Source organism: Anomaloglossus baeobatrachus, chromosome 1 (genome assembly GCF_048569485.1).
Source record: "Anomaloglossus baeobatrachus isolate aAnoBae1 chromosome 1, aAnoBae1.hap1, whole genome shotgun sequence".
NCBI classification, from domain to species: domain Eukaryota; kingdom Metazoa; phylum Chordata; class Amphibia; order Anura; family Aromobatidae; genus Anomaloglossus; species Anomaloglossus baeobatrachus.
Genome location: NC_134353.1, coordinates 771948431 through 771968693, shown reverse-complemented (window position 1 = coordinate 771968693; position 20263 = coordinate 771948431). Strand labels below are relative to the sequence as shown.

At 42.5% G+C, this 20263-nt stretch overlaps 1 protein-coding gene across 1 annotated transcript in view; it reads left to right on the top strand.

The window, feature by feature from the left end:
• Positions 1-16626, top strand: part of ISOC1 (isochorismatase domain containing 1) — a 51943-nt gene extending 35317 nt beyond the window's left edge. Inside the window, exon 5 of the mRNA XM_075324650.1 lies at positions 14267-16626. Within this exon, the coding sequence (XP_075180765.1) occupies positions 14267-14413 (147 nt within the window). The 3' untranslated portion in view covers positions 14414-16626. The remainder of the gene's footprint in view (positions 1-14266) is intronic.
• Positions 16627-20263: the final 3637 nt, after the last annotated feature.

Sequence of the window (20263 nt, the reverse complement as noted above, 5' to 3'; positions counted from 1 at the left end):
AAAAAAAAACCCTTTTAAATATGGCCATACATTTGAAATTTGGTTAACGCTTGGATGCGGTATGTTTTAATGGGGAGAGGTAAGTTTTTTTTTGTTTTTTTTTTTCACGTGTCATGCATCTGTGTTTTACACACATTTGTAAAGGGGACCTTCTGCAGCTAAATAGATCAATTATTATCATAGAATGGTAGGGTTGGAAGGGACCTCAAGGACCATCGAGTCCATCCCCTGCGAGTGCAGGTTTTCCTAAATCATCCCAGCTATATATTTATCCAGTTTCCGCTTGAAGATTTCCATTGATGGAGAGCTCACCACCTCCCGTGGTAGCCTGTTCCACTCCCTGACTGCCCTCTCTGTCACAAAGTTTTTCCTAATGTCTAATCTGAATCTCCTTCCTTTAAGTTTCATCCCATTGCTTCTTGTACTTCCTTGTGCTAATTAGAATAGGATAGTTCCCTCTGCACTGTGACTATTTTTCACATATTTGTAGACCGCTATGAAGTCTCCTCTCACCTTTCTCTTTTACACACTAAACATTCCTAGTCCTTTTAGCTGTTCTTCATATGACATGGTTTGCAGACCTTCTACCATCTTGGTTGCCCTTCTCTGGACTTGCTCCAATATATCGATGTCTTTCTTGAATTGGGGCGCCCAGAACTATACACAGGATTCCAGGTGGGGTCTGACCAGGGCAAAGTGTAGCGGAATATTTACCTCTTGATCTTGATTCAATGCTTGTCTTGATACATCCCAGAATTTTGTTGGTCTTTTTAGTTGCAGCACCGCCATGTTGGCTCATATTGAGTCAGATCTCTACTGTGATGCTCAAGTCCTTTTCCCCTAGTGCTATCTCTTAGTTCTACTCCTCCCATACTATATAGCCTTTTTACATTTCTTTTACCCAGATGTAGGCCTTTGCATTTGTCCCTGTTAAACCCCATTCTGTTCTCCTCAGCCCATTGTTCAAGTGTGTCTAGATCCTTTTGAATACGCTCTCTATCCTTTCTAGTGTTGGCTACTCCTCCTATCTTAGGATCATCTGTGAGTTTTGAGTTCCCTAATAATTCTGTTGTCCAGATCATTTATAAAGATATTAAACAGCACTGGCCCCAGAATAGAGCCTTGAAGCACTCTGCTTTTAACTTTCCTTCTGGTTGATGTGTAGCCATTTAGTATTATTTGTTGTCCCCAATCATTAAACCAGTGATGAAGCCATCCAACTTTTTTTTTTTTTTTTTTTGTCAATTCCATAATTGATAATTCTTTCAATGAGGATGTCATGTGATACTTGATAGAATGCCTTACTGAAGTCAAGGTATACTATATCCACAGCATTCCCCTGGTCCAACCATTCAGTTACTTTGTTATAAAAGGAAATCAGGTTGGCCTGACCAAAATTTATTGGTCATAAAGCCGTGCTGGCTTTGGTTGATTAATGCCTTCCCATCCATGTATTTAAGTAACTAAATGTTCCTTGACAAATTGCTCTAATATTTTACTGGCCTCTAATTCCCTGGATCTTACTTTTTTTTTTTTTTTTTCATTTTTGTAAATAAGCACCACATTTAACCTTTTCCAATCTAGAGGGATCACTCCTGTTTCCCATGACTTATTGAAGATTATGGCAAGCGGTATTATTTCCTCAGCTATCTCTTTCAGGACTCTAGGGTGTAAAGCATCTCCTGGGGACTTGGTTTCCTTTAACTTGGCTAAGTGTTCTAATATCAGTCCCTTGCTTAATGTCAACTTGGACTCCTCCTGACCGTCATCTCTATCATGATTATTGCAGATGCTTGCATTAGTTTTTTTTGGAGAAGACAGATACGAAATATTAATTTAGTATTGCCACCTGCGGTTCCACCTTGTTGACTATTTTCAATTTTTTGATTCTGCAGGACTCCATTGGCCTCTTTTGCAGGCCTCAATTCGTGTTCGGCCTTAGTTCCTTTTGATGCTTGTCTTGCAGATTTTGCAGACTGCTATGTATTTTTCCCTAGGTATAATTCCGTCTTCCACTTGTTATGTTTTTTCTTTTTAAGCAGGTGATATAATTCTTCGGTCATCCAACCTGGTTTCTTTAGGTCTTTCCCATTTTTCTTCCTTTTCGTATTATTAGTTCTTGTGCATTAAGGATTTCCTTACAGAAGATTTCCCATCCTTCGTGTGCAGTTTTGTGCTTAAGAATTTGCTTATTTATCCTATTTTTGTCTGTCCATGACTAAGGTACATGTTTTGACTCTGAAAGATGCGCGAAATTTATTATGAGGGCATGTTCCTCTTAATGAATTTGGCACATCTTACTCCAGCGGACACCAAATCAGGACTGGCATACAAACACTTGTCTGGAATAATTCCCTCCTCCCTTTTAGTATTTATTGATCTGTCCAAATGGCCATTCTATGTAAAAGCCAAAAAGTTTGAGTCATAAAAATGCCAACTTTTTAGGTTTTCCAGAATTTCTTTGCTGAGATCGTTAATTTTATATTAAAGCCATGTGAATAAAGTGTGAGGGTGCCAAAAGTGCATATATATGTAAACATACGAGTAGAGTGCCTTGTGAAAGTATTCAGCCCCCTTGAATTTGTCAACCTTTACCCACATTTCAGGCTTCATACATAGATAAAAAAAAAATTTAATTAATGGTGAAGAATCAACAAGTGGGACACAATTGTGAAGTTGAACGAATTTTTTTTGCTTATTTTAAACCTTTTTGGGGCGTGCAACATTATTCGTCCCCATTACTTTCAGTGCACCAAACTCACTCCAGAAGTTCATTGAGGATCTCTGAATGATCCAATGTTGTCCTAAATGACCAATGATGATAAATATAATCCACCCGTGTGTAATCAAGTCTCCATATAAATGCACCTGCTGTGTGATAAGCTGGGTTTACACACTGCAACATCTCAAACGACATCGCTGTAACGTCACCGGTTTTGTGGCGCAATAGCGATGTTGTTTGCGATGTTGCAGTGTTGCAGTGTGTGAAACCTATCAGCGACCTGGCCCCTGCTGTGAAGTTGCTGGAAGTTGCTGATCACTACAAGTCATTCAGGACCATTCCTAGGTCCTTTGTTTCCCGCTGTGCAGCATGAAGTTTCAGTGTGTGAATCCTTTTCAGCGACTTTGTTAGCAACTTCCCTTTCAAAAGGCTGCTTATCAACGTCCACAACAACCAGCTAGGTCGCTCTGCAGGTCCGGATCGCTGGTAAGTTGTTGGCCAGGTTTGCCTGTTTGACAGCTCACCAGCGACTTAGCAGAGACTTAGGGAGGTCGCTATTGCGTCACCAAACCGGTGACGTTACAGCGATGTCCTTTGCGATGTTGCAGCATGTAAACCCAGCTTTAGTCTCAGTGTTCTGTTTAAAGCGCAGATAACATCATGAAGACCAAGGAACACAACATGCAGGTCCGTGATACTGTTGTGGAGAAGTTTAAAGCCGGATTTGGTTACAAAAAGATTTCCAAAACTTTAAACATCCCGAGGAGCGCTGTGCAAGTGATCATATTGGAATGGACGGAATATCATACCACTGCAAATCTACCAAGACCCGGCCGTCTATCCAAACTTTCATTTCAAACAAGGAGAAGACTGATCAGACATGCAGCCAAGAGGCCCATGATCACTCTGGATGAACTGCAGAGATCTACAGCTGAGGTGGGAGAGTCTGTCCATAGGATAATAATCAGTTGTACACTGCACAAATCTGGTCTTTATGGAAGAGTGGCAAGAAGAAAGCCATTTCTCAAAGATATCCATAAAAAGTGTAATTTACAGTTTGCCACAAGCCACCTGGGAGACACACCAACATGTGGAAGAAGGTGCTTTGGTCAGATAAAACAAAAAACAAACTTTTTGGGATCAATGCCAAACGATATGTTTGGCGTAAAAGCAACACAGTTCATCACCCTGAACACCATCTCTACTGGCAAACATGGTGGTGGTAGCATCATGGTTTGGACCTGCTTTTCTTCAGTAGGGACAGGGAAGATTGTTAAAATTGATGGGAAGATGGATGGAGCCAAATATATTCTTGAAGAAAATCTGTTGGAGTTTGCAAAAGACTTGAGACTGGGACGGAGATTTGTCTTCCAACAAGACATTGATCCCAAACATAAAGCAAAATCTACAATGGAATGGTTCACAAATAAATGTATCCAGGTGTTAGAATGTCAAAGTCCAGACCTTAATCCAATCGAGAATCTTTGGAAAGAGCTGAAAACTGTTGTTCACAAATACTCTCCATCCAACCTCACAGCTCCAGCTGTTTGCAAAGGAAGAATGAGCAAGAACTTCAGTCTCTCGCAGCAAAGGGTGGCGCTACAAAGTATTAACTTAAAGGGGATGAATAATATTGCACGCCCCACTGGTCAGTTTTTTATTTTTTAAAAAATGTTTAAAATAAATTTCGTTCAACTTCACAATTGTGTCCCACTTCTTGATTATTCAGCATTAATTTAAACATTTTTATCTTTGTTTGAAGCCTGAAATGTAGGCAAAGGTTGACAAATTCAAGGGGGCCGAATACTTTTGCAAGACACTGTATATAATATATATATTTTTTTAGTTGTTTGTTTGCCATTTGATGCATAGACAAGGCAACATCTATATATATAATTGCCTTATTCTGTCTGTCTGTCTGTCTTGCTCCAAAATTGTGTCCCGGGACATGTCCTTACGGTGACAAACAGCAGATTGGCTGCTGGCCTCGCCATGTCCCTGCCCCCCTGCATGGATTGGCCGCGCGCCTTGGCTCCTCCCCCCGCACGGATTGGCCGCTCGCCTCGGGTCCGCCCCCCCTCGCACGGATTGGCCATGTCGTTACGGTGACAAACAGCGGATTGGCCGCTGGGCTCGCCATGGCCCCGCCCCCCCGCACGGATTGGCCGCTCGGCTTCATGGATTCGCCATGGCCCCGCCCCCCCGCACGGATTGGGCGCTCGCCTTGGCTCCTCCCCCCGCACGGATTGGCCGCTCTCCTCGCCCAGGCTCCGCCCCCCCCCCCGCACGGATTGGACAATCGCCCAGGCTCCGCCCCCCACACGAGGTGAGCGCATCAAGGTCCCCTGCAGCGGAACGAACACACAACACACACCACACACACCAGATCGCATCCACATACTCACAACATCCCGTGATATCGCTTGCTTCTCGGCGGCGATACTGTGTAGTGATCTTCCAGGACCTGCCGGAGGATCACATGGCTGGAAGCATGTGGTATCTCCGGATGTTGTGATTGTGTCAGCGCGTGTATGCGATCGGATGTGTGGAGCACGATGGGGGGTGCGCAGCATGGGGGATGGAGCACGATGGGGAGTGCGCAGCATAGGGGATGGGGAGTGCGCAGCATGGGGGATAGAGCACGATGGGGAGTGCGCAGCATGGGGATGGAGCACGATGGGGAGTGCGCAGCATGGGGATGGAGCACGATGGGGAGTGCGCAGCATGGGGATGGAGCACGATGGGGAGTGCGCAGCATGGGGATGGAGCACGATGGGGAGTGCGCAGCATGGGGGATAGAGCACGATGGGGAGTGCGCAGCATGGGGATGGAGCATGATGGGGGGTGCGCAGCATGGGGGATGGAGCACGATGGGGAATGCGCAGCATGGGGGATGCAGCACAATGGGGAGTGGGGATGGAGCACGATGGGGGGTGCGCAGCAAGGGGGATGGAGCATGATGTGGGGAGCACAGTATGGGGGATGGAGCACGATGGGGGGTGCACATCTCCCCCCAAAACACACACACACACACACACACACTGCCACACACGCACTGCACAACACACCACACACACACACTGGGAACCACAAACACTGCCCTACACAGACAACGACGCACACACACAACACCCAACACACAAACACCGCGGCACACACAAATATACGCACATACCGCACAACACACACATTATACAAAACATACCTCCCCCCCAAAACACAAACACACACACACACGCCCACACAAACCACGCAACACACATACACAATGATAGACACACAGCGCTCTACAAACAACGCAACACACAAACAACACCGCTCTCACCCCCCGCCACACCCAGACAACACCCAGAACATGTACAGCCCCTACACAAACACTTGCTAACTACAGACAACATCTAATATATATATACAAAAATCATACATTAACTACACAATACGTAAATTCTATAATACCCGAAGCGTAGAATCGGGCCACCTTCTAGTATTATTATAAATGACAAGTCCGCTTTAGTCTACATTTAATCTCCCCATTTAGACTTCTGTGTCTATTTCTGAAACAAAGGTTTAATGTTTAACATTATATGTTTGACTAATATATATATATATATAATATATATATATGTCTTTTAATGAATAAGTCTCACATCCTTCATCCATGTAGCTTTTGCCACACTCTTCCCACAGGGGTTTATTAAAAACAAAGTAGGTTATAGCTGTTGGCCTGCCACTAAAATAGCCCTGATTGAGCCGATGGTTTATGGTATTTGTTCTGTTTCCTTCAGTTTATGATTCTGCCATACTGTAGAGATCTTTCCGGATAATACGTATTTTCCTTCAGCTATCAGTCCGCTGTGGGCTGATGAGGATCGTTAGCCGGTGTATGCCAGCTGAGCAGTAGGCAGACGCATGGAGCACTCGATGACCCAGCTAAATTGTGTGAAGACCTTGCAGTCTGCGTCCCAGCTAGTCTCTGAAAAGCCACTAAATTATCGTGGCATAAGTGCGAATTGAATTCTCTGAATAAACCCGCTGTGCTGACATTTACAGCTTTGAACGCCAGTCACCACGGGCAAAATCCATGCATCAATGGCTGAGCACTATGAAATCATTACACAAAATGGCATCGTTATATTTGTGTAACTAGTGGAGGTTTAGCGGAAAGTGCAGAGACAAAGCCTCAAATTCACCAGTTATGTACAGACAGGTGATTGATTTTTATTCTGGTCCACGAACTTTAACCCCTTTACCCCAGGCAATTTTTTTCTATACTTTTTTCTATTTTTTATTTTTGTTTGCTCCCCTTCTTCCGAGAACCGTCTTCTTTTTTTTTTTTTTTTCCCCGTCAATATTGCCATATGAGGGCTATTTTTTGCAAGAAGAGTTGTACTTTGTTATGAAACCATGAGTTTTACAGTATAGTGTACTGGAAAATGGGGGAAAAAAATCCAAGTGCGGTGAAATTGCAAAAAAAAGTGCAATTGCATGATTGTTTTTCGGATATTTTATTCAGTGTTCACTATATGGTAAAACTGATGTATCAGTATGATGTCTCAGGTTTGTAGACACCAAACGTGCTGCATCAGCAGAAATGCAGCATTCCTGTGAGAGTCTACGCTCTGTCAGCTCTAACAGGAAATATGTCATGATAGCAACAGGTCGTTACCATGACAACCATCGGCTCCCCGTGATCGCGTCATGGGGCCTCCGATGGTGGCAGGGAATGGCGCGTTCCCCACTGCGACCATTTAAATCATGCTGTCAGATTTTGACAGCGCGATCTAAGGGGTTAACAGGCGTGGGTGAATCGCAGATCCACCCTCGCCTGCTAACCTCACATGTGTGCTGTTCAAATCAGTAGACATGTGCAGGGATCACCGATGGCTCACTGCAGCAGCCGACTGTAATAATGACAGAGAGAGAGAGAATGTTTTACGAAAGAGAGAGAGAATGTTAAGGGATTTTTATTACTTTCTGCAGAGTCAGAAGTTTACATACACTATGAGTACTATGCCTTTAAACCATATCGGACAGCCCATATGATGATATCATGTCTTTCAAAGCTTATTATTGACAACATCTGAGTTAATTAGACACACACCTGTAGATGTATGTTAATGCATACCTGAAACACACTGCTTCTTTGTGTAGCATCATGGGAAAGTTAAAACAAAAATCAGCCCAGATCTCAGGAAGAGAATTGTGGACTTGCACAAGTCTGGTTCATCCTTGGGTGCAATTTCCAGATACCTGAAGGTGCCTCGTTCATCTGTACAAACAGTCATACGCAAGTACAAACAAGATGGGAATTTCCAGCCATCATATCGCTCAGGAAGGAGATGGGTTCTGTATATCAGAGAAGGTCAAAAATGTTCATATCAACACAAGAACAAAAGCAAAAGACCTTGTCGAAGATGCTGGTGGAAGCTGGAAAGATTGTGTCATAATCCACAGTGAAACAAGTACTGTATCAACATGGGCTGAAAGGCCACTCTGCAGAACCCATTACTCCAAAAGAAACCTAAAAAATCCAGATTAATGTTTGTAAATGCGCACAGGAACAAAGAACTTAATTTTTGGAGACATGTCCTGTGGTCTGACAAAACTAAAATTGGAAAGTTTAGCCATAATGACCATCGTTTTATGTTTGAAGGAAAAAAGGGGAAGCTTTGAAGCCTAAGAACACCATCCCAAATTGTGAAACACGGGAATGGCAGCATCATGTGGGGTTATGTTGCTGCAGGAGCCACTGTTGCACTTCACAAAATAGATGACATCATAAGGAAAGAAGATTATGGGGCAATACTGAAGCAACATATCAAGACATCAGTCAGGAACTTAAAGCTTAGGCGGAAATGGGTTTTCCCAATGGACAATGACCAGAAGCATACTGCCAAACTGGTTACAAAGTGGCTTAAGAATAACAAGGGCAATGTTTTGGAGTGGCCATCACAAAGATTTGATCTCAATTCAATTGAAAATTTATGTTGGAAGCTGAATAGGTTTCTCTCTTTCTCTTTCTTTCTCTCTCTTCTTTTAATATGTAGCTGTCTCTTTTCAAGGGGCCAAAAGTAATTGAATAATAATTGCAATAGAATCTAAAAATCTATTCAATGGGCTGCATGGGATTTTTCCCTTGTTAATCCATCATCAAGTAATCAGATAAGAGGTCTGGAGCTAATTCCAGGTGTGGCATTTGCATTTGGAAGATGTTGCTGTATACCCACAACATGAGATCCAAAACAGATCCTCAGTCGACTGAAAAAAATAAGAAATCCATCAGAGAGAGAGCAGAAAAGCTGTATTTTTTTATTTTTTTTTTTTAAATGCACTAGTGAGTTTAGGAACTGTAAGAGAAGACTTCATGAGAGCACATACAGAGGTTTCACCCCAGGGTGCAAACCATTAATCAGTCTTTAAGGGTATTCCCATCTCAAAGATCCTATTCCAATATCTAGTAGGTGTGATCATAATATCAGCAAAAAACTCTAATTAGAAATATAGCATAGTTTTGATCTAGCCATGTCTCTTAAGGCCAAGTCACACACAACGACTTACCAGCGATCCCGAAAACTAAGCGACCTGATAGGGATAGCTGGTAAGTCGCTGGGAGGTCGCTGGTGAGATGTCACAGTCAGACCCTGCCAACGATGCAGGAACAATACAGGTCGCAGTAGCGACAGTCACTGTGACCCTGTCACACAGTGTCAAACATAGCGATGTGTCCTGCCCAGCAGGACCTCGCCTTTGAAGAAAATGACCTGGACCATTCGGCAACGACTAGCGATCTCACAGCAGGGCCTTATCGCTGGTAAGTGTCACACATAACGAGATCGATAATGGGATCGCTACTGCGTCACAGAAACCGTGACTCAGCTAGCGATCTTGTTGTGTGACAGTACCTTAACCTCACGTGCAGGGCATTACAGCTTAGGTATTATTGACAGGGTAATTTAGCAGATTAGGAAATCTCCACATAACCCAATTTTATTTTTTCTTTTTTTTTTCTTTTAATTTTACACAATTGTAATATATGATTTTTAATTGGTATGGTTAAACTCTATAGATAATACTCATCGTGAACCAGAGAATATAATATCACTAGGAGTATATAGCAATACTGCTTTTTAATGTGGCATTTGCAAGTATTTTGCTGCTATGTTCGAAGTTCTGTAGTATGTACAGTGCCTACAAGTAGTATTCAACCCCCTGCAGATTTAGCAGGTTTACACATTCGGAATTAACTTGGCATTGTGACATTTGGACTGTAGATCAGCCTGGAAGTGTGAAATGCACTGCAGCAAAAAAGAATGTTATTTCTTTTTTTTTATTTTTCCTTTAAATTGTGAAACGTTTATTCAGAGGGTCTTTTTATTATTCAACCGCTCAAACCACAAGAATTCTGTTTGGTTCCCCTAAAGTATTAAGAAGTATTTCAGGCACAAAGAACAATGAGCTTCACATGTTTGGATTAATTATCTCTTTTTCCAGCCTTTTCTGACTAATTAAGACCCTCCCCAAACTTGTGAACAGCACTCATACTTGGTCAACATGGGAAAGACAAAGGAGCATTCCAAGGCCATCAGAGACAAGATTGTGGAGGGTCACAAGGCTGGCAAGGGGTACAAAACCCTTTCCAAGGAGTTGGGCCTACCTGTCTCCACTGTTGGGAGCATCATCCGGAAGTGGAAGGCTTGTAGAACTACTGTTGGCCTTCCACGGCCTGGACAGCCTTTAAAAGTTTCCACCCGTGCCGAGGTCAGGCTTGTCCAAAGAGTCAAGGCTAACCCAAGGACAACAAGGAAGGAGCTCCAGGAAGATCTCATGGCAGTGGGGGCATTGGTTTCAGTCAATACCATAAGTAACGTACTCCATCGCAATGGTCTCCGTTCCAGACGAGCCCGTAAGGTACCTTTACTTTCAAAGCGTCATGTCAAGGCTCGTCTACAGTTTGCTCATGATCACTTGGAGGACTCTGAGACAGACTGGTTCAAGGTTCTCTGGTCTGATGAGACCAAGATCGAGATCTTTGGTGCCAACCACACACGTGACGTTTGGAGACTGGATGGCACTGCATACGACCCCAAGAATACCATCCCTACAGTCAAGCATGGTGGTGGCAGCATCATGCTGTGGGGCTGTTTCTCAGCCAAGGGGCCTGGCCATCTGGTCCGCATCCATAGGAAGATGGATAGCACGGCCTACCTGGAGATTTTGGCCAAGAACCTCCGCTCCTCCATCAAGGATCTTAAGATGGGTCGTCATTTCATCTTCCAACAAGACAACGACCCAAAGCACACAGCCAAGAAAACCAAGGCCTGGTTCAAGAGGGAAAAAATCAAGGTGTTGCAGTGGCCTAGTCAGTCTCCCGACCTTAACCCAATTGAAAACTTGTGGAAGGAGCTCAAGATTAAAGTCCACATGAGACACCCAAAGAACCTAGATAACTTGGAGAAGATCTGCATCGAGGAGTGGGCCAAGATAACTCCAGAGATCTGTGCCGGCCTGATCAGGTCTTATAAAAGACGATTATTAGCTGTAATTGCAAACAAGGGTTATTCCACAAAATATTAAACCTAGGGGTTGAATAATAATTGACCCACACTTTTATGTTGAAAATTTATTAAAATTTAACTGAGCAACATAACTTGTTGGTTTGTAAGATTTATGCATCTGTTAATAAATCCTGCTCTTGTTTGAAATTTGCAAGCTCTAACTTATTTGCATCTTCTCAAACCTGCTAAATCTGCAGGGGGTTGAATACTACTTGTAGGCACTGTATATCCATCTGAAAGACTCCCCATACAAAAACAGATATAGAAGTATAAGTTATGTTATTCTATAGGAACACTAACCATATTCAGTGCTTCTTTATAGCTGGTAGCTTCCAGATCAAATTAATTTTACACATAAAATAGATCTAAAGATAATAGATAATAGATCTAAAAAGTCAAAATCATACCAAGAATAATTTCAGAATATATTCCACCTTTTAATGTCACCTATATTCTGTACAAATTCATCTTTTCAGTTGGAAAACGAAAAAGAACTAAAATAATGCAGTTGAATAAATATACAAGCACCTTTTAAACTGATACTTTTGTTGAAGTTCCCTTTTGAATTTATGGCAACATTTAAGCGGGCTTTACACGCTACGATATCGTTAATGATTTATCGTCGGGGTCACGTCGTTAGTGACGCACATCTGGTGTCATTAACGATATCGCAGCGTGTGACACTTTTGTGCGACCTAAAACGATCGCAAAAGCAGCCAAAATCGTTTGCCGCCGAGAGGTCGTCCTAAAACAAAAAAATGTTCTCTTCTAATTAACGATGTTGTTCCTCGTTCCTAAGGCAGCACATATCGCTGTGTGTGACACCGCAGGAGCGAGGAACATCTCCTCACCTGCCTCCACTGGCAATGCGGAAGGAAGGAGGAGGGCGGGATGTTTACGTCCCGCTCATCTCCGCTTCTGTTATACACCTGCCGTGTGACGTCGCTGTGACGCCACACGACCAGCCCCCTTAGAAAGGAGGCGGATCGCCGGCCAGAGCGAAGTCACAGGACAGGTAAGTCCGTGTGACGGGGGTGCGTGATTTTGTGCGCGACGAGCAGCAATTTGCCCGTGTCGCACAAACGATGGGCAAGGGTACGCACGCTAGCGATATCGGTACCGATATCGCAGCGTGTAAAGCCCACTTTAGTCTTTTTGAGTAGCAGTCTATTAGCATGGTACATCAAGAACTGACAATCTTTGTCAGTTCTTCCTAGTAGTAGTGCTCCAAATCTGTCATATTGTGAGGGCATCTCCTCTGTGCAGCTTTTTTCAGTTCAACCCACAGGTATTCAATTATATTCAATCTGGGATGTGGCTGGCCCATACCAAAACTTTGATTTTCTTCCCACATGTTTTGGCAGACTCTATGTAGATTTTAGCAAAACATAGCCAGGCTTGAATGTTTTTCTTTGTAACGAAAAGCTTCTGTCTTTCCACCGTACTCCAGAGGCCAAAATTATGAAGAATACAATGGGTTATTGTTACTTTCAGTGTATAACCAGTACTTGCAAAAATCCTGAAGCTCCTTTAATGTTGCTGCAGGCCTCTTGGATGTCTCCTGGACAAATTTTATTCTTGTCTTTTCATAATTATCAAATTTTAGGTATTGTCACTGTGGTGCCAAGTTTAAGCCACTACTTGATGACCATCTTCACAATGTTCCATGGTATATCTAATGTCTGGAAATTTTTTTTTTTGTTTGTTTGTATTCTTCTCCTGACTGATTACTTTTAACATTGAGATCCCTTGGCTATGTTGTAAGTTGTTTACGGGCAATGATTTTGTCAGGAAACTCGGACTAGAACAGAAACTTTTATATGGGGTAAATCAAAATCACTTTACATGATGGTAGTACTGACTGCTATTTAAAGGGAACCAATCACCAGGTTTTTCCCTTATGAGCTGCGGCCAGCACTAGTGAGCTCTTTATATATAGCTTTCTAGAATACTGTATATAAGACCAGGCCGATCTGTATAACTTTAAAAAAAAAAACACCTTTATAATACACACCTAGGGGTTGCTCTGGTCCAATGGGTGTTGCTGCTCTTGGTCCAGCGCCTCCTCTATCTTGTGTGATCACCGTCCTTCTGGCCATTCCTGTGTGCATGATGCCTTCTGTGTCATGCACAGAGAGCCGTCCACTTTGCTCCTGCGCGTGCGCACTTTGATCTGCTCGGCTGAGGGCAGTGCAAAATAGTGTAATGTTCAGGCACAGGTAACGGTCAAAGACCGCATGCGCACTACAGTACTTTGTGCTGCCCTCAGCAAGGCAGATGAAAGTGTGCATGCACAGGAGTGCAATGGAGACCTCTCTGAATGACGCAGAACACGTCATGCACACAGGGCTGGACAGGAGAACGATAATCGCACAAGATGGAGGAGGCTCTGGACCGATAGCAGCAACACCCATCGGACCAGACAACCCCCTAAGTGAGAAAAAAAAAGGTATTTTTTTTTTGTTATACAGAGCAGGCTGAGCTCTTACATACATTATTCTAGAATGCTGTGGGCTCATTGGTGGTGGCCACAGCTCATACGGGAAAAACCTGGTGACAGGTTCCCTTTCACATTAAGGTAAATAATTGTGGAAACAATCCCCAATTATAAAAGGGTGTTCATACTTGTGCAACCACATTATTTTAGACTTATTCATTTTTTCCCATTAAGATGATTTCAGTTTCTTTCTCAATGCATGTACACATTATGAGTAACATTAAAGGCGGATAAAGTTCTGAGGGGATTGTAATTGGTTGTTTTTTTTTTTTTTTGTTTTTTTTAACATGACACAAATCTGGCATTTCAACAGTAGTGCAGTCATTTTATATCCACTGTAAACCCAACAGGAGCTGTGAGGTGTGGTGTGTGTGTTTTTGGGGTGGTTTTTTTTTTGTTTTTTTTTGTTTTTTTTTATTCTCTAGATACTATATAAAAGTATGATCTAATGTAATTTCCTTTCATGGTTGCACTTTTTTTCTTCTTTTGCAGCGTCTTGCAAGGAACGGGATTATTATTACCACTAGTGAGGCTGTACTCTTACAGTTGGTCGCGGATAAGGATCATCCTAAATTCAAAGAAATCCAAAACCTTATTAAAGCAAGTGCCCCCGAGTCAGGACTCCTCTCTAAAGTCTAACTGCAAAATGAACGATGCTTCTAATTGGATTCATGTTACTCGTGGTCGTATCCAGTACTAATCCGTTGGAAATCTGCATGAGTATCCAGTATGAGTACCTTGCAGTACACTAATAACTGATACCTTTATGGATTCATCTGTAATCTGATTGTTTGCCTGTTTGTCATATGAAGTGAATACAGTATTGTCTATAGCTGCTTACGGATATTGTCTCCTTGGGCAAGGGGTTCCTTGTGGTGATCATGATGAGTATGTGCAATGTTAGTCTTTATTATTTTAAATGAGTATTCCCATCTTCTTTATCCTATTCCAATATGTAGTAGATGTAATAATATTAGCAAATACCCCCAATTAGAAATGCAGTATAGTGCTCTTTATATAGCCATATCATCTAGGCCCTGTGCCCACGGGAGAAAATACCTGTGGATTTTTCTGCAGGTATTTCTACAGGGTCACCCAGCAGCTCCCTGGAATCCGCAGCTATCATTTATGCGGAATTGCTGCGGAAAACCTAAGGGAAATGTGAGGAATTTGTGCATTTGTCCTGCGGATTGCCCCCCCCCCCCCCTCTGTATCTCCATAGTAGAAAGGCAGGAAATCCGCAGGACAATCCGCAGGAATAATTGACATGCAGTTCTTTGCGGCAGCGGAAATTCCGCAGCATTTTCCGCAGGTGGAAAATTGGCAGCATATAAACAGCACACACCAAATCACGTAGGATAACAAGGAGAGTTTGTGTACTTGCGCAAACCTGCGGATTTATCTGGAAAATCTAGAAAATACGCAGGATTTCCACAGCAAAATCCGCAGGTATTTTCTCCTGTGGGCACAGGGCCTTACCTAATGTGCAGGGCTTAGTTGCTTGTGGTCTTAACTATGGATACCTAATTGTCACTATTTGAGTGGATAAAACTATGGATACCTAAGCTGCAATACCCTGAACATGAGGTAAAGGGCGCTTTATACGCTACAATAAATCTTACGATGTGTCGGCGGGGTCACGTCGTAAGTGACGCACATCCGGCATCGTAAGTATGATTGTAGTGTGTAAAACCTCCGTGCAATTCCGATTGATCGAAAATCCTTTCATCGCATGCACGTCGTTCATTCCTCAAAGATTGAACGTGCGGTTGTGCAATGTTCCCGAGGCAGCACATATCGCAGTGTGTGACACCCCGGGAACATTGAACGACAGCTTACCTCCGTCCATGGCTCCCGCCGACAATGCGGAAGGAAAGAGATGGGTGGGATGTTTATGTCCCGTTCATCTCCGCTTCTATTGGCCGGCGGCCGCGTGACGTCTATGTGACGCCGAACGTCCCTCCCACTCCAGGAAGTGGACGTTCGCCGCCCACATCGAGGTCGTATGGAAGGTAAGTACGTGTGACGGGGGTTAATTGTTTGTGCTGCACGTTCAACAAATTGAACATGCCACACATACGATAGGGGCGTTGCAAATCGCATACGATATCGTATGCGAAATTGCAACGTGTAAAGCAGGCTTTAGAGACATGGTTGTATGAGAACTATACTACATTTCTAATTGGAGGTACTTGCTAATAGTATTATTACACCTACTACATATTGGAATAATATCTTGGAGATGGGAATAACCCTTTAACTTGGAATAGTCAGGACTCTGGAGATTGCTTATGCGTGTGTAAATTTGGGTTTGCTGGTTGTTAAAAGTTTACGGCATGAACAAATGCCAGTTACTTGTTGCGTCTTCCACAAACTGGAAGAAAACTGATTGTGCCATACATCTATTTTAACCCTATTTCTATACATATTCATCTAGTACCAAGTCTATATTAAAGGGTTTATTTAGCTGATTACTGGAAATTTCTACTAAAGGCTTGCTTGATTCAAATACATAATTTCTGTGTAATTGACCAAATTCTTATAGCAATAATTTGCAGTCTTCTAGATAACTCTTTTTATGTTCCTACATTGCACTATGAGATTATAAGATTGATCTGTCAGCATCAGGCCTTATTCACACAACATTTGTCATTCATGTTGTCCTTTTAAAGGAAAATTAGTGCATGTCCTTCTCTAGTCCATTTTTTACAGATAGGAATTAGTCATTAAAATTTAGGGGTCTATATTAAAGGGAACCTGTCACCAGGTTTTTCCCTTATGAACTGCAGCCACCACCAGTGAGCCCTTATATACAGTATTCTAGCATGCTGTATATAAGAGCCCAGGCTGCTCTATAGAACATAAAGAAGACCTTTATTATACTCCCCTAGGGAGGGGGTCAGGTCTAATGGGTGTCGCTGCTCTTGGTTTGACGCCTCCTCCATCTTGTCCAGTCGCTGTCCTCCTTCCCAACCTTGTGTGGATGATGCGTCCTACGTCATCCACACAGAGGCTGCCATTGCGTTCCTGCACATGTGCACGTTGCGGGCAGAGCAAAGTAATGCACAGGCGCAAGGAAATGTCAAAGTGCGCATGTGCACTACAATGGTGGCCTCTGTGTGGATGACGTAGGAGATGTCATCCACACGGGGCTGGGACGGAGGATGGCCGCTGCACAAGATGGAGGAGGCACCGGACCTGAGGGCAAGAATGTCCATTGCACTCAACCGCCCCCTAGGTGAGTATAATAAAGGTCTTTTTTATGTTCTACAGAGCAGCCTGGGCTCTTATATACATTATTCTAGAATTCTGCATATTAGAGCTCACTGGTGGTGGAACAGTTTATTTGGAAAAATCCTGGTGACAGGTTCCCTTTAAAAACAGAAGCCATTTGTGAACTACGTTTTACAGACTCGGTCTGGTTAAACAAGATTGATATGTTGCTTTTACATAGGAGAGCATGTTAAATCTACAGGTCTGTACTTCTAGTTGCCAAAATGGCACAAAAACATCCTGGCACATAAAAGTTTAAGTTCAGTGTATTCAGGAGAAAAGTCTTCCCCTTGCAATGCTATCAATCACCATTGTAAGGAATTCATACAGAGATTGGGATATTCAATCTCCACTAACACATTGTAAAAAAAAAATTATAAAGGGGACAGTTGAGAAGATGTCATGCTATAGATGTCCCCCTTACTGTGCCCCCTCACTGCTTACTCTAGCTTTACTATAGAGGCCCCCGGCTGCCTATGTAAACATTAGACTGTCGCCAGCTCCTACAATGGAGTTTGGCGGTGGGCAGGTGATACACAATTAACTGGTTCTCTGTTCTCATACACAGTAGATTTTGTGCTCTCTACCTATACATGCCCTTGGGGTATTCATCACCTGCGCAGAAGTGAACCGAGCCGTGGACAACCAAAAAGTGGTCACAGAGGTATTTTACCGGACTGCCATTTTCATATCCATGCAGAGTGCTGGATTCAACACTTTTCCACAGACAATAAGGGGGCCATGAAATAAAGATATGGAATATGCAGAATAAAATAAAATTGCGTTATGGAATTTTTTTTTTTTTCCAAGCTTATCAATTCAAATCTTTTCTCATGTCTATGGCAGCATCCATTCATCTTACCTGATGTCCTAGGCTTAGGTTAGGCTTTTCCTTGTGGAAAATGACATGCCAGTATGAGGAGACATAAAAGCCTGTAGTATTCCTCTGGGAAATTAAATATGCAAATGATCTCTTCTGAGAGGTAGACGGGTCGATATTGACTTTTATGATTGCTATTTCCAATAGGTGGCACTTTTTTTATTTTTTTTTTTTATTTGCAGAGTAAGAACAAGGCCCGTGTTTTTATTTTTGCTTGAAATCGAATGTTAGGCTTTGACTTTAGGACTACTATCCTCATCAGCGGATTAGTAATGTAAAATTAAATACAGTGGAACCTCGGTTTACAAGCAACCCAGTTAGCGAGTATTTCGCTATACGAGCAAAGCTTGCTATAAATTTGCAACTCTGTTTATGAGCAAGCTTTGCTGAACGAGCAAATACTCACCGCACACACTTCCGGTTCCATACTTTAACCACGCTCTGACCCGCTCTTGCAGTCTGCACAAACACACACATATTATGCTCACCTTACCTTCCGTTCCCTCGACGGCCTCCTGGTTCTTGTAGTTTGCCAGTACAGGATGTGTATCGGGTAACCATCGCGACGATGGAGGAACTTCCGCTGTCAGCCACTTCTCAAAGGCAGCCCGCTGGCCAGTCAGAAGCAAGTGGCTTCTGCCTTTGATGTCAGCACGCTGGCAGTAGAAGCTCAGGTATCGGTCGCGATGGTTAACCGATACACATCCTGTACCGGCGAACTACAAGAATCAGGAGGTCGGCGAAGGGAACGGAAGTTAAGGTGAGTATAGTGTGTGTGTGTGTGTGTGTGTGTAATGGCACAATAGGGGACCGGGATGGGACATTGAACAAGTTGTGGAACAAATTGTCTGAGCTTACATTATTTCCTATAGGAAATTTTGCTTTGCTAGACGAGTAACTTGGTTTACAAGCACACTCCCAGAACGGATTGTTCTTGTAAACCAAGGTTCCACTGTACTAAGAAAAGGTCAATTTAATCTGTGTTATTTGGAGGAAATATCTGTGTGGCAGCAGTTGGGTCTATGCTCAGTTAGTGATTATTCTTTGGGTTTGGAGAAGCAATACTGGGAATTAACAGGATACGAATACAAGCTGTTGGTCTAGATGTCGGAGAAAGTCCAAATATGGGTTATGTATGCCAAAACTGCACATTTTCTTGACGCTCTTGTATAAAGTAGGGCATACATCTTTTTCCAGTATAGTAAAAGTAATGCAGAATGTGTAATATTTTTTTATAATGAGCCATCTATGCTTTAGTTTGATAAGCAAAGAATAGTCTCCAACTAAAGTTGTTCCATACTGGCCATTGAAGGCTGGATTTAGGAGGGATGTTACAAATGGACTAAATTTTAAGAGGTTTCCTAAGATCTTCCATTGATGGAATATCTTTTTCTGCAGCAGCTTCTGCGGACTTGTTCTTTTCCTAGTTGGTGGTGGTCAGAGACCGACTAGTCCTACAACTATGGCCATCTTAGTCATGTACCATCAATGTAAAATAGCTTTACCTGCTGGGAATTCATCAAACGCTGTGGTCCAACAATTTTTGTTAGACTTAAACACTAAATTATAATTTAGATTCTGTATTTCACGTGAATTTCCTCGGAGTACTTCAGATTCCTTCCACACTCCAAAGACATAGATAGTGAATTCAAATTGTGAGCCCCAATGGGGACCGTGATTTCAGTGTCTAAAGTGTTACAGAATATATCGACACTATATAAGCAAACATAATGCTGTATATTTTATTCAATGGATATGTTGTGGTTCCATTCTAATTCCAAATTTTGTCCTGTAAAGTAAGTGCCACTTTAGAAGTGGCTCTAAGGTGCCTGTGTGTTCTATACAGTACCTCAGTTAAAATACACCTATATAAAGTGCAGTTTTTGTGTGGAGATCTTTCTAGATTGTACAATTTGTATCTGTCTGTTTCCATTTTTGGCCAATCCTTGTTGAATAAAATGTGACTTTTTTTCCACCTTTTTGTTCTACCATAGATTCTTTTTTGCTTGCCTATCGGCATTAGGTTAATATGGGTTACTATACTTTAGAAAATCAGTTACATCCTGCTATAATCTCATTCTTTTCTGTCTGTCACATAATTCGCCATCTGGAAGACATCAATCCGGGGTGGGGTATGCTTTGTTAATGAAATGTAAGATTAACACAGAAATTCTCTTTAGTGCTTACAATGTTGAATTACATGGCAGGTGGAGGAGAATCAAAACCAGATGGCAGAACAGTACGATTTACATCATTTTAGATAATTTTTTTTTTCTTTATTTTTCCACTTTTACTCATAGTAGTGGTAGATTAGGTTTTACCACTCAGTCATCAGA